Source organism: Chanos chanos, chromosome 5 (genome assembly GCF_902362185.1).
Source record: "Chanos chanos chromosome 5, fChaCha1.1, whole genome shotgun sequence".
Taxonomy (NCBI): domain Eukaryota; kingdom Metazoa; phylum Chordata; class Actinopteri; order Gonorynchiformes; family Chanidae; genus Chanos; species Chanos chanos.
This window is the reverse complement of record NC_044499.1, coordinates 340001-365000: the sequence shown is the minus strand read 5'-3', so window position 1 is coordinate 365000 and position 25000 is coordinate 340001. Positions and strand designations below refer to the sequence as shown.

The 25000-nt window shown below is 43.9% G+C and overlaps 1 protein-coding gene across 1 annotated transcript in view; it reads right to left on the bottom strand.

Annotated features, from left to right (window-relative positions):
- Positions 1-25000, bottom strand: part of dip2cb (disco-interacting protein 2 homolog Cb) — a 78887-nt gene that overhangs the window by 41366 nt on the left and 12521 nt on the right. Inside the window, exons 2-9 of the mRNA XM_030773686.1 lie at positions 15051-15122; positions 13157-13243; positions 10830-10955; positions 3015-3176; positions 1995-2129; positions 1647-1772; positions 1205-1324; positions 227-424 (exon numbers count right to left, since the gene is read on the bottom strand). Coding sequence (XP_030629546.1) covers positions 227-424; positions 1205-1324; positions 1647-1772; positions 1995-2129; positions 3015-3176; positions 10830-10955; positions 13157-13243; positions 15051-15122 — 1026 coding nt within the window. The remainder of the gene's footprint in view (positions 1-226; positions 425-1204; positions 1325-1646; positions 1773-1994; positions 2130-3014; positions 3177-10829; positions 10956-13156; positions 13244-15050; positions 15123-25000) is intronic.

Genomic DNA, 25000 nt, shown 5'->3' with positions numbered 1-25000 from the left:
GTTAAATGACCAATGACAGGCTTCGATGCAGGAGATTCCTCTCTAGGAATATGACATATAAAATATATTCTCCAGAAAAGATCCATAAGATACACCCAACACAAACAAATGCATACACACTACACACACACACACACACACACACACACACACACACACACACACATACATACACACGCAGTCACGCACACACACACACACACACCCACGCACAGTGGATTCCTACCATAAGTGAGTGTGTAGATGTGTTTGCCATCGCTGTGTGACGTTGTGAGACAGGGAGCTTTGGGGGCGATGGAACCCCACCGTTGAAGTGCCGCCTCCAGGGAGGTGGGACAGTGGCTGCCTACACACAGTTCCTGCCCCTGTATGGGCATCGACTCCGGCCCCTCTGGGCGAGGAAGGGAGGGGTCCGGCTGCTGCACTAAACTCAGAAAACATTGACCTAACGTTAGAAAAACATTTTGATAACCATCACCGAACATGCTAACGTTAGAAAAACATTTTGATAACCATCACCGAACATGCTAACGTTAGAAAAACATTTGATAACCACAACCGAACATGCTAACGTTAGAAAAACATTTGATAACCATCACAGAACGTGTTAACATTAGAAAAACATTTGATAACCATCACAGAACGTGTTAACATTAGAAAAACATTTGATAACCACAACCGAACATGCTAACGTTAGAAAAACATTTGATAACCACAACCGAACGTGCGGCACTTTGGCCAAGTCTACCCCTGTGCCAGTTTCACTTTGGCATGTGCCAGTTTCACTTTGGCATGTGCCAGTTTCACTTTGACATGTGCCAGTTTCACTTTGGCATGTGCCAGTTTCACTTTGACATGTGCCAGTTTCACTTTGGCATGTGCCAGTTTCACTTTGACATGTGCCAGTTTCACTTTGACATGTGCCAGTTTCACTTTGGCATGTGCCAGTTTCACTTTGACATGTGCCAGTTTCACTTTGGCATGTGCCAGTTTCACTTTGACATGTGCCAGTTTCACTTTGGCATGTGCCAGTTTCACTTTGGCATGTGCCAGTTTCACTGGCGTGGCTCCTCTACGTTAGGGCAAAAATCATGAGAGGTGCCATCATAATCTTCACTTATTTACCTTTTACTGATCGACTGTATGAACACTGGAACAAAACCATAATAATTATACAGGTGTAATCATGGAAACACAACACAACCTTCCAGCATCTCCTCAAAATCATCCAGAAAGAACTCCCTGAGCGGCCGGCGTTTGGGTCTCTTCAGTGTGTCCACCAGCTGCTGGATCTTAGCTGACACACGACTGCTCACAGGTACACCTACAGAAAACACACACACATGCACACACATGCACGCGAATACACACAAATACACAGACAAGCACACACGCACAGAGACACCAACATGGACCACGAACACGGACGCGCGAACACACACACACACACACACACACACACACGCACGCACGCACACATATACAGAAACACACAAGTATATCAGTACATACAAAGAAATCTCAATGATCTCTTTCAAACACACACACACACACGCGCACACATACACACACACGCGCGCACACACACGCACACACACGCACACACACTCACTCACTCACTCACTCACTACATACCACATACTCACCGTCTCCTGTCTCCATGAGTTCTGCGTTCCCATATTTAGGTGGAGCTTTGGTCGGGTGTGCGACCTGGGGCCACTGTATGTGGGGTGTGTGTAAGGGTGTGACATCAGGGGGGGCAGAGTGACTGTCTGTTCCAAGGGAGAGGGTTACGAGAGGGTGGTTAGAATACGCAATTATTCTAATGTCCTCATCTATGACAACACCCAAAACACAACTTATACCACCAAGTAACAACAACAACAACAACAACAACAACAACAATATCAAAAACAGGAGTAGGAGGCACAACTGAACAGAATGTGGGGATGTGTGTGAAAACAGAGACAGGGCAGAGGACATGGGGCACTGACCCTCAGAGTCCAGTGATGACCAGGGCCGGTCAGATGGGTAGTCATAAGAACGCCGGGCCATGTTCCCGTTCTCCACTGACCCGCCCAATCCCCCTAAACCCCGCCTTCTCAGAGACAGGTGAGAAATTGGACCAACTGCAGAGAGAGAAACAGACAGAGGGGAAAAGATGCAGCAGGAATAATACATGCATCAGTCCAGGCCAAAAGACCACATCTAGTATCATTTAGTATCGTGTACACACACTGACATCTACTCAGTATCATTTATACACACTGACATCTACTCAGTATCATTTATACACACTGACATCTACTCAGTATCATTTTCTAGAGCTTACACTAAAGCGTTACCTGTCCACTGTCTAGTCAAAGGTTATCTGTCTACAGGAACATAGAGTTTATTAATGTTTTATCTGTCTACAGGAACATACAGTCTGTTAATGTGTAATCTGTCTACAGGAACTTACAGTTTATTAATGTTTTATCTGTCTACAGGAACACAGTTTGGGAATGGGAATGGGAATCTTTGAGAGCCTCTGGGTGGGAATCTTAGTTTTATTCCCTTCTGGAGAAACACCACTAAAAATGTTCCATGGTAAATTTCTACTCTGTTCTGTAATTGTGACATCAATACAATATCGATACAATCGATATTTTGTACATATTTGGTAAACAGATGCTAAAACCAGATGGCTACTGGAATACTCACCGGCCATTTTTACGAAAATCACAACACAGTCCTGACTTTAGCCAGTTAGCTGGAGTACTTGCTATCACACTACAGCATGCAATATTGGCAGGCCTGGTCTCGTGTGTGTGTGTGTGCACGTGTGTGTATGTGTCTTAGCGTGTGTGTGTGTGTGTATGCATGTATGTGTCTTAGCGTGTGTGTCTGTGTGCGTATATGTGTCATAGCGTGTGTGTACTCACTGTTGTGTGTGTGTGTGTGTGTGTGTGTGTTACTCACTGTTGTATGTGTGTGTGTGTGTGTGTGTGTGTGTGTGTGTGTGTGTTACTCACTGTTGTATGTGTGTGTGCTGCTGTCAGCCAGTCGTGCTGCATTTGCTGAGCCAGTGCTGTGTGATGATGACGACGATGTTGTTGATGATGAAGAGTGAAGGGCGTGGCTCATCCAAGCTTCGACTCTGGCGCTGCCCTCACAGTCTGAGCCCGACGAGGAGTCTGTACACAGACATAAATCAGAATTAAGGAGGAACTGACTTCAACATGGAGTTAAACGATTCTCCAGACGTCTAATGAGCACAGTACTCTGGGAGCCAGGAGGAGGAGCCTGAAGAGGGCAAATGATATTATACTCTTCACATGAGAATACAAAGAAGATGAATTATAAACTCACATGAGAACACAAAGAAGATGAATTATAAACTCACATGGAATGGAAGCTAAAAGAACTAGATTCTGTTTACGCGCCCAATCCCACAAGACAACAAGGCGATTAGAGAAAATACTAATTGCGACCAAATGTTACTGGTAAAAGAGAGCATACCAAAGGCAGATAATGAATGTGATTGAATAAGAGATAAATCTACGGTGCACAGAACAACCCACATCACTATTTCCACGTCTCCTTGTGCTGTTCATCTGTTCAATGTTTCAATCAGGAAATCTCAAGCAAAATGTTTAAAGGCCCCTCCTTTTGAGCTGCCACATTTCTCTGTCCTTCAGTCAGTAATACAGTCAGTCAGTGAGTGAATAACAGTCAGTCAGTCGGTCAGTCAGTCAATAACAGTCAGTCAATAACAGTCAATCAGTCGGTAATACAGTCAGTCAGTGAGTGAATAACAGTCAGTCAGTCGGTCAGTCAGTCAAAAACAGTCAGTAATACAGTCAGTCAGTGAGTCAGTCAAAAACAGTCAGTAATACAGTCAGTCAGTGAGTCAGTCAGTCAATAACAGTCAGTCAGTCAGTCAATAGCAGTCAGTCAGTCGGTCAGTCAGTGATACAGTCAGTCAGTGAGTGAATAACAGTCAGTCGGTCAGTCAGTCAATAACAGTCAGTCAGTCAGTCAATAACAGTCAGTCAGTCAGTCAGTCAAAAACAGTCAGTAATACAGTCAGTCAGTGAGTGAATAACAGTCAGTCGGTCAGTCAGTCAATAACAGTCAGTCAGTCAATGAATAACAGTCAGTAATACAGTCAGTCAGTGAATAACAGTAAGTCAATAACAGTCAGTCAGTAATACAGTCACTCAGTGAGTCAGTCAGTCAATAACAGTCAGTCAGTCGGTCAGTCAGTCAATAGCAGTCAGTCAGTCGGTCAGTCAGTCAATAGCAGTCAGTCAGTCGGTCAGTCTGTCAAAAACAGCCAGTCAATCAATAACACTCAGTCAGTCGGTCAGTAAGTCAAAAACACTCAGTCAGTCAGTCAATAAGTCAGTCTGTCAAAAACAGTCAGTCAATCAATAACACTCAGTCAGTCGGTCAGTAAGTCAAAAACACTCAGTCAGTCTGTCAGTCGGTCAAAAACAGTCAGTTAGTCAATAACACTCAGTCAGTCAGTCAGGCAGTCAATAACAGTCAGTCAGTCAGTCAGTCAATAACAGTCAGTCAGTCAGTCAATAACAGTCAGTCAGTCAGTCAGTCAGGCAGTCAATAACAGTCAGTCAGTCAGTCAAAAACAGTCAGTCAGTCAAAAACACTCAGTCAGTCAGTAAGTCAAAAACACTCAGTCAGTCAGTCAATAACAGTCAGTCAGTCAGTCAGTCAGTCAAAAAGTCAGTTAGTCAATAACACTCAGTCAGTCGGTCAGTCGATCAGTCAGTCAAAAACAGTCAGTCAATCAATAACACTCAGTCAGTCGGTCAGTAAGTCAAAAACACTCAGTCAGTCAGTCAGTCAGTCAGTCAAAAACAGTCAGTTAGTCAAAAACAGTCAGTCAGTCAGCCAGTAAGTCAAAAACACTCAGTCAGTCAGTCAGTCAATAACAGTCAGTCAGTCAGTCAGTCAGTCAAAAAGTCAGTTAGTCAATAACACTTAGTCAGTCGGTCAGTCGATCTTGTCAGTCAAAAACAGTCAGTCAATCAATAACACTCAGTCAGTCGGTCAGTAAGTCAAAAACACTCAGTCTGTCAGTAATATAGTTAGTCAGTAAGTCTGTCAACAACAGTCAATCAGTCAGTACTACACTCAGTCTGTCAGTAATATAGTCAGTCAGTCAACAACAGTCAGTCAATCAATCAGTCAATAACAGTCAGACAGTCAGTCAGTACTACACTCAGTGAGCCAGTAATATAGTCGGTCAGTCAGTCAGTCAGTCAGTCAGTCAATAACAGTCAGTCAGTCAGTCCATAACAGTCAGACAGTCAGTCAGTACTACACTCAGTCAGCCAGTGATATAGTCGGTCAGTCAGTCAGTCAGTAACAGTCAGTCTGTCAGTCAGTCAGTCCATAACAGTCAGAGAGTCAGTCAGTACTACACTTAGTCAGCCAGTGATATAGTTGGTCAGTCAGTCAGTCATTCAACAACAGTCAGTCTGTCAGTCAGTCAGTCAGTCAATAACAGTCAGTCAGACAGTCTGTCAGTCAGTCAATAACAGTCAGTCAGTCAGTCAGTCAGTAACAGTCAGTCAGTCCGTCAGTCAATAACACTCAGTCAGTCAGTCAGTCTGTCAGTCAGTCAGTCAGTCAATAACAGTCAGTCAGTCTGTCAGTCAGTCAGTCAGTCAGTCAATAACAGTCAGTCAGTCAGTCAGTCAGTCAATAACAGTCAGTCAGTCATTCAACAACAGTCAGTCTGTCAGTCAATAACAGTCAGTCAGTCAATAACAGTCAGTCAGTCAGTACTACACTCAGTCAGCCAGTAATATAGTTGGTCAGTCAGTCAGTCAGTCAGTCAGTCAGTCAGTCAGTCAATAACAGTTGGACAGTCAATTAGTACCACAGTAGGTCCGTCAGTATATAGTCAGTCAGTCAGTACTGTAGTCAGTCAGTTAGTACAATAGTCTATTGATAACAGTCAATGAGTCAGTAGTACAGTCTATGAGTAATGCAGTCAGTCAGTAATACACTCAGCCAGTGAATCAGTCAGAACTACAGTCAGTCATATTCAATAATACAGTCAGTCAATCAGTAATACACTCAGTGACAGTCTGTAACAGTCAGTAATACTGTCCGTCAGTCAGTCAGTACTATAGTCTGCCAGTCCCTAAAACAGTCAGTCAGTAACACTCAGTGAGTCAGTCAGTTATACAGTCAGTTAGTGAGTTAGTGATATATTTAGTGAGTCAGTCTGTTACACAGTCAGTAAGTCAGTTATATGGTCAGTTAGTCAGTAACACAGTTAGTAACGGTCAACAACAAAGTCAGTCAGTCAGTAATACACTCAGTCAGTCAGTGATACAGTCAGCAATACACTCAGTCAGTCAGTCCGTAATACAGTCAGTAACCGTCTATAATACAGTCAGCTAGTCAGACAGTAATATGGTCCGTTAGTCAGTCGGTAATACAGACAGCGTATGCTAGTCAGTCAGTGTATGTGTAGACTAATGTTAGTGGAAGGCCAGAAAGGGAATGTATCGCTAATAAAAGTTTAACAGCGCCCATACTTCTTACCATCATTAGGGGCCGAGCACCGAAGGTTAGGGGCCAGGCACTGAAAGTGCAGGGACCTATTGTGATTGTTAGGGTTCTTCATAATTAGTATACTTTCTCCTCTGGGAGTCTACAGCAGTCCCTAGAACCGTATAGTAAGAAGTTGTGAAATTGACAGAGGACAGTTCAAAATATCCAGGCACCAAATTTGAGGTCAGTCAATCCATCTCTGTAGTGCCACCAACAGGCCAAATTTCAAGCTACATTTTTGCTTGTAACTTTTGAACCGTTTGGCCTACAGTCATAATCTTTTTTCCCCTGAATCCTTGAGTCATCTTGATCCGAATGCGCCCGTTGCTGCTAAAGTCCACCATATTGGATCTTCCACCACTTTTAATGTTTTCGAAAAACCTAATTTTGCGAACTAGTCCTTGACTGCTGACTGTATAACCATCAAATTTTGCCTTGAGCCATCAAGAGAGGGTTCTGACCAAAAGTTGTCAAAAGAGTTATGATGGATCCACTGATAGAGCCTCAGTCATCTAATGAAATGTGATGGTAAAAGCCACAGAAACGGGAAGTGAGTTATATCTCAGCAGTGATTTGTTGGAGTGATGCCAAACTTTGTTGGTTTTAGGAATACTGGGTATGTGCCAAGTTTCATGAAAAGTGGCCACTTGGAGGCGCTACACCATTAAAAAAAACATTTACATCCCCATTACTGTGGCACGAAAGCAGATCCTAACCGGGAACTTATGACATCTCCGCATCAGCCATTTTGTGTTTCGTCCATCTTTGATTTTGTCAAAAGCACATTTAACCATCTCCTCCTACAGTTATGGCACAATGAGGTTTTGTGTATTACCTCTTTGGACCATTGTCATTAAGAGTTGTAAAGCATAGTTGGCAGTTTGAACGATATGGCTGCAGTGTATCCACACATTCACCCATGAGGGGCGGCATAAAGGAAGAGTGGCCATATCTCTGTAATGCTTTTGTTCATTAGCGTAAAACTCGGTGCACATGCTTACCATGAGGCCTGGGTGGCACACACCAAGTTTAGTGCCATTTGGCCATTTTGGGGCGCTCTACTGAACTACAGTTTTAAACACCAATGTGTCCATGTACTTAGATTTTAAACTTTGTTCCAATGGACATCATGAGGCAAAGACCACACAGAGAAAAGTAGATGTTGCGACCAATTTTCTGGGGATCATTACATCATGTGGATCATTACATCATTAAAAGTCAGGTTCCCGACTGGGAAATGAACACATAGTTCAATGTCCAAATGGCATGGCTGCTAAGATACAATCAGTTTGTGGCACTTAAAATTGGCACATCTCTTACACCTACTGCCACAACTAATACACTAAACAATGTTGAAGAAACACTTGGACTTTCCATACTGGCCTGAATGTAAGACAGGGTTTTTTTTCTACTTCAGAAATTACATCTGAAAAGTGGGGTTGTCTTACATTCAAGGACTAAACTTTTTAATGGTATTATATATTAACAACAGCAGATGGCGCCATTTATCTGTAAAATGATTGCTTTTTACGAGGAAATTGTTCAGTGGTATTAGAAATCCCAGTAAGCTAGTTTATTTTTAGTTTTATTTAAAAACTCACTTATTTGAAAAAGTGATTATATTTTATTTTTGTTTAAATGTGGTGATTTCATCTAAAAGATGTAGAAAATATATCACCATACCTTATTTTATTCAGTGTGATTTATTAAATTCATGTCAAATGAAGTTATTTTCATTCAAAATTAAGATTTAATCTTCAAAAAGTCTTTTACCCAAAGAAATGGGCTGCTGCCAGTGCCGGCACCAGGGGATTAACTCCAGGCGTTTTTACCAGCACCTTGGTCAATGTTGCTGACAGGAATACTAATTCTAGCATGCGTGTCTTTGTGGTGGGAGGAAACCGGAGCACCCATAGGGGTGAGGGTGCAAACTCCACACAGAAAGGACATGGGATGGCCAGGACTCAAACCCAGGACCTTCTTGCTGTGAGGCAGCAGTGCTAACCACTGAGTCACCATGAAGCCCACCAAGTCACCAAGATGGCTGCAGAGACTCCTGTGCGTAACGTGCCATCTGCCTTCAAGTCGGGAGTTTGGTTTTATTTCAGCTTCAAGAATAAAGCGAATAATGAGCCTGATATGCAACATGCCATTTGCAAACAGTGCTGCGTGAAAATCAAATACTTGGGAAATACGACCAACTTGAGGGCTAATCTCAAATTTCAAGCTACATTTTTGCTTGTAACTTTTGAACCGTTTGGCCTAGAGTCATAATCTTTTTTACCCTGAATCTTTGAGTCATCTTGATATCGAATGCACCCATTGCTGCTAAAGTCCGCCATATTGGATCTGCCGCCATTTTTAATTTTTTGAAAAACCAAGGCACCATCTGGAGTTACCAGGAGACTAGGGGGTGAGTCAGGTTAAAACCGCACCCCATTTCATGTGTGTGTGTGTTCAGAACTGAATCATAACACTTGCTGTATCGTAAAATTTAAAGAATTGCAATACTATTGTATCGTGGCACAAATATCGTGACAGTATCATACCGTCGTCTCTGTGGCAATTCTCACCCCTAGAAGGCACATTGCATTTTATGACACCGCTTATGTTTAAGCTTGACATATGTGTAGTGGGGGACAGTACAGTGGTGCAAATGGGTAGCACTACTGCCAAGCAATATTGAGGTTTCAAGTTTGGGGTGTGTCTGCATTCAATTTGTACCCTGTCCCTGTGTTCATGTGGGTTTCAATAGGCGGGTTTCCATTAACCTGCTTAATGCGCAATTCGAAATGGCGAACTAAAAAACGAGTGATGGAGACTCATGACTTTCGAAAAAACTCTGATATACTGCTAAAAAGTGTATGCGTTCGCACAGGTGGTTTTTAAGATGATTTGGCAAAGCAATAACTGTTTCTCATTATGGAGTACGTTAAATAAGGATTCCAATTCTTGGGAGTCTGGACTTGCTAGTTCAGCTCGGGAGTCCAGACTCCCGATGACGTAGCTGACAAGGGCTGCTGGCTAGAGCTGGCTAGCTCGGTCCACTAGCAGATGTCACATCCGCAAACATTTAGGACTTTCAAGGAGGTCCTACTCACCCATATTCAAATTCTGAAATACTGATTTCTCACCTGAAAAATCTTAAAAACTAAATTTGGTGACAGAACAACAGTCATAATACGAAACTTACAGTTATGCGGTAGTTCATCTGCCACCATTTCTGCCACTTTGTGTGAAATTTGTGAGAAATGCATTATGGGAAACTTGACCACCCAATCCACACAAGTCACCTCCTTATGCCTCCTTGATAAAACCCACAAATCGGGGACATATCTGGGTATTTCATCTGTACTTGGCTAGATGTGAACTTAAAATTGGAATAGTACTTAGGCCGTGACTGATGACATTTCACAAGTCCATGAGAACGCAAGTACAGAGAAGAACACATACTGAGAAACGGCTAATATTTTACCAAATTGAAATGGAAACACATTTTTTCACATTAAAGTCACATGACATGACACGAAGAGCCATAATAGACTTCATATGGTCCTATGGCGTCACATCAAATGTTGAGCGAGTCATTTGGAAGTTTTGGATCCACAGGACCTCTGTAAAATCATTGCGGACATTGACCTCCCAGAAATCCCTGATATGTGGCCGCTGCCAGCCATAAGGGGGGTGCCTTTCCATCACTGCGTGCATCACATGCCCTCATCGCCTTCGATTAGACACTACCACAGCTATTGTGATGGATGCAATCGAAATCACTGTGCCAAAATTTATAAGATCTTGCAGATCATGTTTAATTGGAATGACTATCGCGAGAGGAGAAAACTCAGCCTTAATCACATAACATCACTCGATGGAAACACCATTCGTTTTATTGACTTCTATTTTACGCAAAACTGCAATGGAAACCAGTTTAATGTGTCTGTTCACCCTGGGATGGACTGGTGTCTTGTTCAGAGGTTGTTCTGATTAGTTGTCTACCTGGTGGACCTGTGGTGATTGGCCCTTTCATTGCTGCTTACAGCTATATTTGCTATTATTATTATTATTATTATCATTATTATCATTTCCTGATTTGATTGTTGTGTGTGGGTGGGGGTTGGGATGGAATTGACCTTTGATAACAAAATCTAAATACAGGAAAAAAGGCTGGACACACACTCAAATAGACCAAAACGAAATCACACACGCGCGCACGCGTGCATAGACACGCACACACAAACGCACATGCACTCTCTAACCTGGTGGTGTGTAAGCATCCACAGACGTCTGTGTGAGCAGTGAGCGACGTTTTGAAGGCATGGGCACAGCCATTTTCTTCTCCTTCTGTCTTTGTAAGGCTGCCTGGACCGCCTCAGAGTACACGTCTACAGATGAAGGAAACACACACACACACATATATACAAAAGATATACCTACACACAAGTGTGTGTGTTTGTCTGTATGTACATACATACATACATACATATACATGTGGACATGTTTTTTACGTTACAAAACTGCTTTGAGTATGTAAAAATTCCAAGGAGCTGAAAAATAAACCTACAGATTTGCACCGTAATGTGTAATGTAATTTTCTTTTTGTTAAAATGGATTTTACAAAATTGGAATCAAAAAGAGTAGTGTTCAGGGACCGGTATCGAAGTCATACAAGAATATTAAATAAACAAATCTCGATACTTGGCACCGCTGTATCGATGTAATATCGTGCCGAAAAATATCACGATACTACACTATCGATTTTTTCGCCCATCCCTAAAGGACACTGGCCCTTTGTACACTAAATGACCATACATTAAGCTATTTCCACATACATTTTCATGCTCCTACTAGCTAACCCACCAAGCATATTGGTCCTATGAAAATGACTACAAAATGAATATGACTAAAAAATGAAAATGACTAAAAAATGCTACCACGCCTTGTTTGTTTCGTTCCACGCCTTGTTTGTTTCGACCTCGTTCTTATCTTGCATCACAGCGGAAATTGGAAAGGAAGTTAGAGTCGCCAAGATGGCTGCAGAGACTCCTACATAACGTGCTGTCTGGTTTCAAGTTGAGAGTGAGGGTTTATTTCGCCTTCCAGAATACAGCGAATAATGAGTTTGATGTGAAACATGCTTTTTGCAAATAGTAGATAATTTTGTTCACAGAATTAAATGGGAAAATTCAGCTGAGATGAACTGAGTCGTGTTATTTTCCTTATGATCAGGGCTCGACAGTGTGAGTGTTTCACTCACATTTGCGACTAAAAACAGACGTGTGTGAACTGTAAAACGTAGAGGAGCACGCGTGTGAATAAAAAGTATTACAAAATTCAGCCCTAGCGGCCTCTATTCTTTTTTTCCGCAAAAGGTTGATAACACAACAGCAATGATGATGATGTGATCACTGCGCTGAACCAATGTTGTCTGTTGAAAAAAATCACGTGATCCACTCATCAGTGCAAAGGCCAAAGGCTGCTGGACCAATGACATCCTCTCTGAGTGAACAGACTGAGCTGCTGGACCAATAACATCCTCTCTGAGTGAACAGACTGAGCTGCTGGACCAATAACATCCTCTCTGAGTGAACAGACTGAGCTGCTGGACCAATAACATCCTCTCTGAGTGAACAGACTGAGCTGCTGGACCAATAACATCCTCTCTGAGTGAACAGACTGAGCAGACTGTTTCTGGCCTTTAGAACTCAGAAGAGCTAATTCATCATAGAGGATACCGCTCATATTGTTTGTACAGTTTAAAGCAGTTTAAAGTATAAATAATTACATAATCATTAAATAAATAGTTTGAAGCAGAAATAATTAAAAACCTAGTGTACTTTTTGTATTTACTTAAATTAAATAATCTTGCTTTTAAATGTCTCCTCGTATCCCTTTATTAAGGAAAAACACATTATTTGATCAATTTTCACACGTGGACATGGAAAACTTGCAGTCAATATGTGTATGCACTTTGTTGTATATTGTTCCATCTCAGTTGTCAAATTCTGTGAAACTGACACCCCAATGCAGTGAATAAATACATAACTCCTGCTTTTTGCCTTTTTTAGCGTATTTTTTGTTCCTTAGTTACACAGATATCACGATGTATCGTAGATGATTGTCTTGCTATGTATAAAGTATCGCAGAATCCCTGTATCATGATACCATTGTTATCGTGGGCGACGTATCATGATAGTATCGTATTGTGAGTTATTCTGTGATTCCCACCCCTAATACACACACACACACACACACACACACACACACACACACATGCACGCACACACATACAAATACATATACACAAAAACACAAACACATGGAGAGCACAGATTGCACATCTGTATAGGGTGGGTCTGTGTCTGACTATGTGTAACTATGTATACACCGTCTGTGTGTAGTATGGAAGTATACCCTGTTGTTCTGTTGTCTACGTTGTGTATCTATGTGTCGTCTATGTATGTGTATGTGCGTGTGTATATGTGTGTGTGAGTTAGTCTGTGTGTGTGTGTGTGTGTTTGTGTGCGTGTACGTGTGTGTGTGTGTGTGTGGGTGGGTCACGGCATGTGCATCTTTCTGCTTGTACCTGAGCAGTATCTCTCATCGCGTGAGCCCGAGGAACGTCGCCGTTGGTAACGAGAGGAGGATGGAGTCACAGGACAGCGGTCCGACCCTACAGCAATCACAGATTATCATTTCTCTCTTTTTGTCTCGCTCTCTCCGTTTATCCATCTCTCTCTCTCTCTCTGTCTCACTCTCTCTCTCTCTCAGTCTCTTTCACAAAAACGTTTTAACTGAAAAGCAGACCAAGGGAAAATGAAAAGATAAACTTTCACTAAAACATATACTCAGTGCTCAGTTTATGATGTAAACATTCAGTCCTTCAGTACTGAAGGAATGCCAGCATGTCTAGTGATCATTACTGACCATATATGGTCTTTTATAACTTTAGCTGAGCCTTAATCACCAACAAACATCTAACATGCAGCATCTGCTTTAACTTTGTCAAAACCCTGTCCTCAAAGCCCACAGTATCTGCATATATTTTATCCAGGTTTTAAATCCACCACACCCCCCGATATCACTAATTATTCACTCCCAATAGTTGATTTGTGGAATCAGATGGTGAAAGTCATGGTTAAATTAAATCCATGCAGATGCCATGGCCCTGGAGTTTGGGGATGAAACAAAATGGCCGGTTTCCAGCCCAATCTACAGCTACTCTGTGATAACCCTACCTGTTAAATCAATCTCCTAAAGACTCCACTCACTGTGATAACCCTACCTGTCAAATCAATCCCCTGAAGACTCCACTCACTGTGATAACCCTACCTGTCAAATCAATCCCCTGAAGACTCCATTCACTGTGATAACCCTACCTGTTAAATCAATCCCCTAAAGACTCCACTCACTGTGATGACCCTACCTGTCAAATCAATCCCCTGAAGACTCCACTCACTGTGATAACCCTACCTGTTAAATCAATCCCCTAAAGACTCCACTCACTGTGATAACCCTACCTGTTAAATCAATCCCCTAAAGACTCCACTCATGGTGATGACCCTACCTGTCAAATCAATCCCCTAAAGACTCCACTCACTGTGATAACCCTACCTGTTAAATCAATCCCCTAAAGACTCCACTCACTGTGATAACCCTACCTGTCAAATCAATCCCCTGAAGACTCCACTCACTGTGATAACCCTTCCTGTCAAATCAATCCCCTGAAGACTCCACTCACTGTGATAACCCTTCCTGTCAAATCAATCCCCTAAAGACTCCACTCACTGTGATAACCCTACCTGTCAAATCAATCCCCTGAAGACTCCACTCACTGTGATAACCCTACCTGTTAAATCAATCCCCTAAAGACTCCATTCACTGTGATGACCCTACCTGTTAAATCAGTTCCCTAAAGACTCCTCTCACTGTGATAACCCTACCTGTTAAATCAATCTCCTAAAGACTCCACTCACTGTGATAACCCTACCTGTTAAATTAATCCCCTAAAGACTCCACTCACTGTGATAACCCTACCTGTTAAATCAATCCCCTAAAGACTCCACTCATGGTGATGACCCTACCTGTCAAATCAATCCCCTAAAGACTCCACTCACTGTGATAACCCTACCTGTTAAATCAATCCCCTAAAGACTCCACTCACTGTGATAACCCTACCTGTCAAATCAATCCCCTGAAGACTCCACTCACTGTGATAACCCTTCCTGTCAAATCAATCCCCTGAAGACTCCACTCACTGTGATAACCCTACCTGTCAAATCAATCCCCTAAAGACTCCACTCACTGTGATAACCCTACCTGTCAAATCAATCCCCTAAAGACTCCACTCACTGTGATAACCCTACCTGTCAAATCAATCCCCTGAAGACTTCACTCACTGTGGGCACTTCACCACTATATCTATGTCTCATGTATTATAATGCACACAGAAAAGTTTAAAACAGGTGGATGGGTGTTACCTGGAGGGTGGGGCAGGTAAGGTCTCAATAGTTTAGACCTCTTCTTTTCATAGCCCTTCTGTGTTATATCACCTGTTAAGGTAAGAGCCACAGTCAGAGACATCAGGATCAAAAACTACACAATTAACAACATTCAAACTACAACCACAGACTAAAGGATTACAATAACACAACCAGTGGCAGATTTAGGTACGGCCAACGTGGGCAGCCGCCCAGGGCAGCATCTTGCCAGGGTTGGCATGGGGCACCCGCACAAAATAATTCGGAACGGTGACATTTGTGCAACTGGTTTTCTATCGCTCATTTACACATCACGTCAATGACATCATGTCACGGTCAATTAACGTTGTCGGCGTGGGCGCCCTGATTCTAGTTTGTGAGCGAGGTAGGCCACTGCCTGGGAGGGTCTCCCACTCAGAAGTACGAAATGGGAGGGGGGTGGGGTTCAATTGACCTCTGGTCTCCCCACTGGAAGCCCGAGGTCGGTTAAGCAGGGGGAATCTATCAAATATTGCACCTCTAACTTTATACTAACGCAATTAGTAAAATCAGTCACACTACGAAATGCTACCAAATAAACCACAATTCATTCACAATACTGTGAATATATAGTTTCACAGACATATTGCTGCATTTTTTCTGACTTGTGTGAAATCGTTAAGAATAATATAAAAACAAGCGTGCACACCACCAAGGTGAACTGGTTTAGTCTTGACTCTTGGTTGACAGTGTTGGGGACAGGCAATGTATTGATGCTCAAGTGCCAAATCAACACAGATGGATAAGAAAAGGTCTAAGCCATCAGGTGCCCAGTTTAGGAAAAAGAAGAAAGAAGAAGAGGAGAAATGTGCAAAAAGATAAAGGTATGCAGCTATGCCTTCTCTTTATGAGTAATGAAACAGGCTAGTGCAACACTTATGTTTGTTAGCCTATGTTGCTAGCTATGCTATTACACATCAGGCGACAATATTCTGTTTCCTGTCAAACTAGCTTACATAACATTAGATATAATTTCACACAGTTTCATCATGATAATGTGTGTAGCCTGCAAAAAGGTTAAAACGTAACTAGCAGATTACTGATTTGGTTAACTGTCTTTGAGCTGATACAACTACATCCAGAGACTAAAACATCAGGAACAACACAAATACAGCAAAAGATTACAGTGCAACAACTACAGCCACAAACTATAGCATTAACAACAAAATAACTATGGCCACAAACTACAGTATAAACAAAATAACAACTTCAGACAGAGACTACAGCATAGAAAACAGAATACAACGACGGCCAGAGACCACAGAGTCAAAATCAATGCAGCTTCAGCCACAGACTACAGCAACAGCAACAACACAAAGACAGCAACAGCAACAACACAACTACAGCCAGAGGCTGCAGCACATCAATACACCTACAGCCAGAGACTGCAGCACTGTCAACCATACACCTACAGCCAGAGACTGCAGCACTGTCAACCATACACCTACAGCCACAGACTGCAGCACTGTCAACCATACACCTACAGCCACAGACTGCAGCACTGTCAACCATACACCTACAGCCACAGACTGCAGCACTGTCAACCATACACCTACAGCCACAGACTGCAGCACTGTCAACCATACACCTACAGCCACAGACTGCAGCACTGTCAACCATACACCTACAGCCAGAGACTAGAGCCCGATTGATCGAGGAGTTTCCAGACCGATACCGATTTTGATATTCGAAGATTTAAAAATCCGATAATGATATATCAGCCGATATTCTTCTTCCTTTCTTTTTTTCCTCAGATACACATAACATGAACAGAGATTTTCCCTAACATTTGTTATGTGTAGTTATTAGAGTCCTCACCAAGATAGCATGACATAATGCAGTTTAAAAGATAAACTTGTTTCATTGTCATAAATAGTACTTTGAACAAAAGTAAAACAAAATATGTTAAAATTTTGAAGAATAAAGCAGTAAACTGATACAGTGACCTAGAGCAAACGTTGCTGTTGAATGCCTCTTGCCTACATGACTGTAGTCATGTCCCATCCAGGACCTGCAACGTTGGGCTAACCCTAACCCTAACCCTAACACTACACGTTTGAAAGAGAAGCTAGATAGCTCTGTTTGGCTACCAAGCCATGTAGATACTTGTTCAGCTCACGTTTATTCGCGTGTCTCCTCTGGTTTAATAATTTTCAATGCACTGACTGTAATTACACATATGCGAGTCGCAGATATATTTACCATTGCTTCATTCAGACAGAATAAGTTAAACGCTACAGTTTAATTTCTCATTAACGTTAGCAGTCTTCCACTGATAAACATGGCATTAGCTAGCTTTGTCGCTAACATAATTTAGCCATGGACAGCGTTATAAGCTGCTGTAAGCGATGTTGCCAAAGAAGTTTTAGAAGTGAAGAGGGAGAAATGATCGGACCATTGTTTGTTTACTCGCTAGGACTGCCATGCTGTTTCATAAATAAACCTACAATCAATTTCATCAATAGCTTAGTCTACACCACTCAACTACCGTAATGTTAAACGCAATTTTGATATTTGACTGACTGCATGGACTTTCACGTTACAGCAGCAAAACTGGGCATGGCTGACCTGAATGTCATAACATGGTTGAAGGATCCATCTTCCGTCTCTTTTTAATTGTCATTTATCGGCTGCTATAAACGCCAATATCGATTTATCTGCAATTAGCTCATATCGGCCAATAATATCGGCACACCGATTTATCGGTCGGGCTCTACCAGAGACCACAGTGTCAACAGTAGAACTACAGCCACAGACTAGAGCATCACCAACAATACTACACTTACAGACTACAGAGTCTAAAACAATACAACTACAGCCACAGACTAGAGCATCAACAACAATACTACACTTACAGACTACAGAGTCTAAAACAATACAACTACAGCCACAGACTAGAGCATCAACAACAATACTACACTTACAGACTACAGAGTCTAAAACAATACAACTACAGCCACAGACTAGAGCATCACCAACAACACAACTACAGCCCGAGACCACAGCTTTAATAAAAATACCATTACAGCCACAGACTACAGCTTCAAAACCAATACAACTACAGATTACAGTGCAACAACAACATAACTAAAGCCACAGACCACAACATTAACAACAAGACAAAGAAACAGCCACAGACTACACCATTATCAACAATATAACCAAGGTCAGAGACAAGAAAATAAAAAACAATACAACTACAGCCACATTACAAGATTAAAAAATACAACCATAGCCGGACACCACAGTCTCAACAATACGACAACTACAGCCACAGACCACAGAGTCAAAACCAATACATCTTCACCCACAGACTACAGCATCAACAACAACACAACTACAGCCATGGACTACATTACAACAGTAATACAACTACAGCCAGAAACCACAGTGTTAACAATACAACTGCAGCCACAGACCACAGAGTCAAAACCAATACATCTTCACCCACAGACTACAGCATCAACAACAACACAACTACAGCCATGGACTACATTACGACAGTAATACAACTACAGCCAGAAACCACAGTGTTAACAATACAACTACAGCCACAGACTGCATTATCAGCAATACTATTACAGTCAGAGACCACAGCAACAACAACAATACAACCACGGTAAAAGACTAGAGCATTAACAACAACACAACTACAGCCAAAGATTGCAACATCAACAACAATACAACTACAGCCAAAAATGACACCATCAACAACACAACTACAGCCACAGACTACAGTGCAACAATACAACTACAGCCAGAGACCACAGTGTTAACAACAACACAACTACAGCCACAGACTACAGTGCAACAATACAACTACAGCCACAGACTACAGCGCAACAATACAACTACAGCCACAGACCACAGTGTTAACAACAATACAACTACAGCCACAGACTACAGCGCAACAATACAACTACAGCCAGAGACCACAGTGTTAACAACAATACAACTACAGCCACAGACTACAGCGCAACAATACAACTACAGCCAGAGACCACAGTGTTAACAACAATACAACTACAGCCACAGACTACAGTGCAACAATACAACTACAGCCAGAGACCACAGTGTTAACAACAATACAACTACAGCCACAGACTACAGTGCAACAATACAACTACAGCCAGAGACCACAGTGTTAACAACAATACAACTACAGCCACAGACTACAGTGCAACAATACAACTACAGCCAGAGACCACAGTGTTAACAACAATACAACTATAGCCACAGACTACAGTGCAACAATACAACTACAGCCAGAGACCACAGTGTTAACAACAATACAACTACAGCCACAGACTACAGTGCAACAATACAACTACAGCCAGAGACCACAGTGTTAACAACAATACAACTACAGCCACAGACTACAGTGCAACAATACAACTACAGCCAGAGACCACAGTGTTAACAACAATACAACTACAGCCACAGACCACAGTGCAACAATACAACTACAGCCAGAGACCACAGTGTTAACAACAATACAACTACAGCCACAGACTACAGTGCAACAATACAACTACAGCCAGAGACCACAGTGTTAACAACAATACAACTACAGCCACAGACCACAGTGCAACAATACAACTACAGCCAGAGACCACAGTGTTAACAACAATACAACTACAGCCACAGACTACAGTGCAACAATACAACTACAGCCAGAGACCACAGTGTTAACAACAATACAACTACAGCCACAGACTACAGCGCAACAATACAACTACAGCCAGAGACCACAGTGTTAACAACATTACAACTACAGTCAGAGACCACAGGATTAAAAAAAAAAACACACACACACAACTACAGCTGAATTCAGGAGACTATACATTTAAAATTTACATATTTAAAAACTACAACTACCAGTCAAGACACCCAGGTAAAAAGACAAATGGTGTGTGTGTGTGTGTGGTGTGTGTGTATGTGTGTGAGCGTGTGTGGTGTGTATGTGTGTGTGTGTGTGTGTGTGTGTGTGTGTGTGTGTGTGTATGTGTGTATGCGTGTGTGGTGTGTATGTGTGTGTGTGTGTGTGTGTGTGTGTGTGTGTGTGTGGTGTGTGTGTGTGTGTGTGTGTGTGTGTGTGTGTATGTGTGTATGCGTGTGTCTGTGTGTATGTGTGTATGCGTGTGTCTGTAAGCCTAAGAAAGACACAGGCAGTGAGAGAGATGAGTAGACGTGGTGTGAGCAACAGGATTCATGGGGTGTCGTCCATCGTTCCCTGACCTGTTTGAATGGATAAATTCAGAATGTTTCCCACTGGTCCCAGTGAGAAACAGTGGGAAAGTTCCCCCCTCTCAGGACTCAGCTCTCTTCACACCATCTCTGACCGTCCTCCATGCATCTGACATCACACATACTCACACACGCTCACACATACTCACACATACTCACACATACTCACACACACTCACACACACTCACACACACTCACACACCCTGACACACACTCACACACACTCACACATACTCACACACACTAACACACACTCACACATACTCACGCACACTCACACACACTAACACACACTCACACATACTCACACACACTCACACACACTGACACGCACTCACACCTACTCACACACACTCACACACACCTACACACACTCACACATACTCACACACACTCACACACACTAACACACACACACACTCACACCTACTCACACACACTCACACACACTCACACATACAATTTACAATTTAGCATGTAGCAGACGCTTTTAGCCAAAGCAACTTATAATCAGTGCATCAGTCGGATTCCTAATACCTCATAAGCATACATCGCAATAAGACTGAGCGTCAATATACCCCTTCGTATTGCGCCCCTGGAATACTTTGACAAACATGGATACAAGACAAGGTTTTTTGGGGGTTTTTTTTGTAAGGAAGGGAGGTTAGGCATTGGGGAACAGGTGTGTTCTAAAGAGGTGGGTTTTCAGTTTCCTGCGGAAGATGGTAAGAGATTCCGCAGTCCTAACTGCATGAGGGAGGTCGTTCCACCACCACGGGGCAATGGCGGAGAAGAGGCGTGGTCGGGAGGAGCGGCTGCCGGATTCCCGAAGTGAGGGGACCATCAGCTGACCAGAGGTCGTAGAGCGGAGGGTTCTAGTAGAGGTATATGGAGTTATTAGGGACTGAAGGTATGATGGGGCGGAGCCTCTTGTTGCCTGGTAGGCCAGCACCAGTGTCTTGAATTGGATGCGGGCAGCTACCGGAAGCCAGTGGAGCGCAGTGAGCAGTGGAGTGACATGAGAGTGCTTAGGGAGGTTGAATACCAGGCGTGCAGCGGCGTTCTGCACGAGCTGGAGCGGCCTGATGGCGCAGGTCAGTAAGCCAGCTAGTATAACGTTGCAGTGGTCCAGGCGGGAGATGACAAGCGCTTGGACCAGGAGCTGGGTTGCCTGTAGTGTGAGGAATGGGCGGATTCTCCTGATGCTGTATAGGGAGAATCTGCAGGATCAAGTGACTGCCGCGATGTGACTGGCATAGGTCAGCTGGTTGTCGAGGGTCACGCCAAGGTTTTTGGCTGCTCTGGTGGGGAACACCACAGATCCCTCGATGGTGATTGCAGTGTCGATCGTAGGGGAGTTCTTTGCAGGAAAGAACAGAAGCTCAGTTTTCTCCAGGTTGAGTTTGAGGTGGTTAGCAGACATCCAGGAGGCAATGTCAGCTAAGCAGGCTGCGATACGAGGCTGAACCTGAGAGTCAGAGGGGGGGGGGGGAGAAGAACAGCTGTGTGTCATCAGCATAGTAGTGGTAAGAGAGACCATGGGCGGAGATAACTTGACCGAGTGATCTGGTGTAGAGAGAGAAGAGGAGTGGACCAAGTACAGAGGCCTGTGGGACCCCCGTGTGGAAAGGGCGGGGGGAGGAGACTGATTCCCTCCTGGAGACCTGGTAGGAACGGTCAGACAGATAGGACTTGAACCATGCGAGTGGAGATCCCGCGAGGCCTAGCCCAGCAAGGGATGAGAGGAGAATCTGGTGGTTGACCGTGTCAAATGCTGCGGAGAGGTCTAGGAGTATGAGGACAGAGCTGAGAGACTTTGCTCTGGCCAAGTGGAGCTCCTCCAAGACAGCAAGGAGGGTCGTCTCGGTGGAGTGGCCGGCTTTGAATCTAGATTGATTCTGGTCCATGAGATTGTTCTGGAGAAGATATGGAGAGAGTTGGTTATATACTGCACGTTCCAGGGTTTTGGAGAGAAACGGTAGGAGAGAGACTGGACGGTAGCTACTGACATCAGCTGGGTCTAGAGTGGGCTTCTTAAACAGTGGCTTGACCCGTGCCCTCTTCAGGGCAGAAGGAACTGTACCAGTAGACAGGGAGCTGTTGATCAAGGACGAGATGAAGGGCAGAATGTCGTCCGAGATGGCCTGAATGAGAGGGGAGGGGATGGGGTCTAGAGGACAGGTAGTAGGACGATGAAATTTGATAAGTAGGAGAGCTTCAGAGTCAGATAGAGGGGAGAAGGAGGAAAAGAGAGTGGGGGAGGCAGGGGGTGCAGGATGCGGGGTGGGCGGGGATGGGGGGAAGGAGTCGCAGATGTCTTTGATCTTCTTCTCGAAGAAGGAGACAAAGTCATCAGCAGATAGGGATGAGGGAGGAGGAGGAGGAGGGAGGAGAAGGTGGAGAAGAGTTTGCGGGTGTTAGAAGAGGCAGAGTTGATCCTGGAGTGGAAGAATGCAGATTTGGCAGAGGACAGAGTAGAGGAGAAAGAAGAAAGAAGAGAGTGGTAGTAGGATAGGTCGTTGAGGGCTCTCGATTTCCGCCATCTCCGTTCAGCTGCGTGAAGTTTGGCTCTGTCAGCATGGATACTATCAGTCAGCCAGGGACTGGGAGCGGAGAGGCGAGCCAGCTTGGTGACTGGGGGGGCAGAGGGTGTCCAGGGAGGAGGTCAGTGCGGAGAGGACTGTAGAGGATTTCTCCTCCACGGGAAGAAGAGAGAAGGCTTCCACAGATGGGAGAGAGGAGCAGACCATAGAAGAGAAGGCACCAGAGGAGAGGGTGCGAAGGTTGCGCCTAGCTGAGACTGGCAGCGTGGGAGCAGAGGATTTCAGGGAGGGTGAGATTGAGAGGGAGAAAGACATGAAGAAGTGGTCTGAGGCGTGAAGCGGTGTGACTGTGAGATCAGGAACTTGGCAGCCTCTTGTGAAGACAAGGTCCAGTTGATTGCCACCCTTGTGTGTTGCAGGGGAGTCCGCGAGGGTGAAGTCAAAGGACTGAAGGAGGGAGAGTAGGCCATCAGACTGAGTAGAATTCAGCGGAATGTTGAAGTCTCCCAGCAGTAGGATGGGGGTGCCGTCCTAAGGGAAGGAGCTGAGGAGGGTGCCCAGTTCGTCCAGGAATGCCTGCAGAGGGCCTGGAGGGTGGTAGAGAACATGTGTAGTTTATAAGGGGAAGAAACAGAAACAGCGTGAAATTCAAAAGATGTGGGAGAGAAATGGAAGGGAGAGAGGTTTCTCAGAAGCTCCATGAGGAGGAGATCAGGAAGCCAGTTCCCCCGCCCCTCCCCGAGGATCTGGGGGTGTGGGAGAAGGAAAAAGCAGTGGAGAGAGCAGCGGGAGTGGCTGTGTTCTCCGGCATGATCCACGTCTCAGTGAGGGCTAGAAAGTGCAGGGACAGCATTGAGGCTTGGGCAGAGATGAAGTCGGCCTTCTGTACCGCCGATTGGCAGTTCCATAGGCCACCTGAAATGACAACAGTCGTATCAGCAGAGCGCGGCGGGTGGATGAGGTTAGCCAGGTTGCGTCCGCGAGGATGCAGCGGCCGCCACCTGCAAAGATTGCGAGAGGAAACTCAAACAGGAATAGGGAGATGACACATGATTAATGTGAGAGGGACAGAGATAACTGGGAAAGAGTGGCAGTATCAGGACAAGGAATCTGCAGTAATAAGTGTAGTTGCCCAATTACATAGATAAAGTAGAGAGGTGGGGTAGAAGCACAATTACACAGATAAACAAATGGAAATTAAATCACTGAGGGTATGGCAGACAGGTAGTAGTCCTCTCAGCTTTCCTCGTTGTCCTTCCTCGGTGGACTCCCGCAGGTAGACTCCCTTATCTTAGTCCGACCGAGTCTTTGTCCGACGAGACAAGGGAGACAAGACAAGGGAGACAAGACAAGGGAGACAAGACAAGGGAGACAAGACAAGGGAGACAAGACTGTTACAGCTGCCGCTACAGCTGCCGCTTGGCGGAAGCACTATTACTAATGAGTCTTGTGACTACAGCGTTCGCGGCTTAAGGGCTGGCTACAGCCCCGCCCCCTCAGAACATCGTGTAAATTGACTGTGGCTGAGAATAACAAACAAACGCAAATCAGCAACTCAACAGCTGACGTGACAGGAATTCAATACAAACTCCCTAGTAAATAAGCTAGCGACGCTACCAGACAGAGCACACAGTTATAAATTGACAGAGAACCTGAATTAAAGCAAACCCTGAAAGAATTTAGCACAAAGTAAGTTATATACGGTGAGCGACAACAGAGTAAACAGAGCAAACAGAAATCGAGGCTACTCAGGCAAATAACACGCAACAGAGACAAGAGAGAATCCAGAAATCGCAGCTACTGAAGCAAATTAAGCAAAGTCTTACTAGGATCCTGCTCTGAAGGAGAAGCAATCTGACTGGAAAACAATGCACACAGAGAGAGCACATACTCACACACTCACACATACTCATCCATACTCACACACAGTCACACACACTCACACATATTCATACACACTCACACACACTCACACACACTCACACATACTCACACACTCACACATACTCTCACACACTCACACATACTCATACACACTCACACACACTCACACATACTCACACATATTCACATACTCACACACACTCACACATACTCACACACACTCACACACACTCACA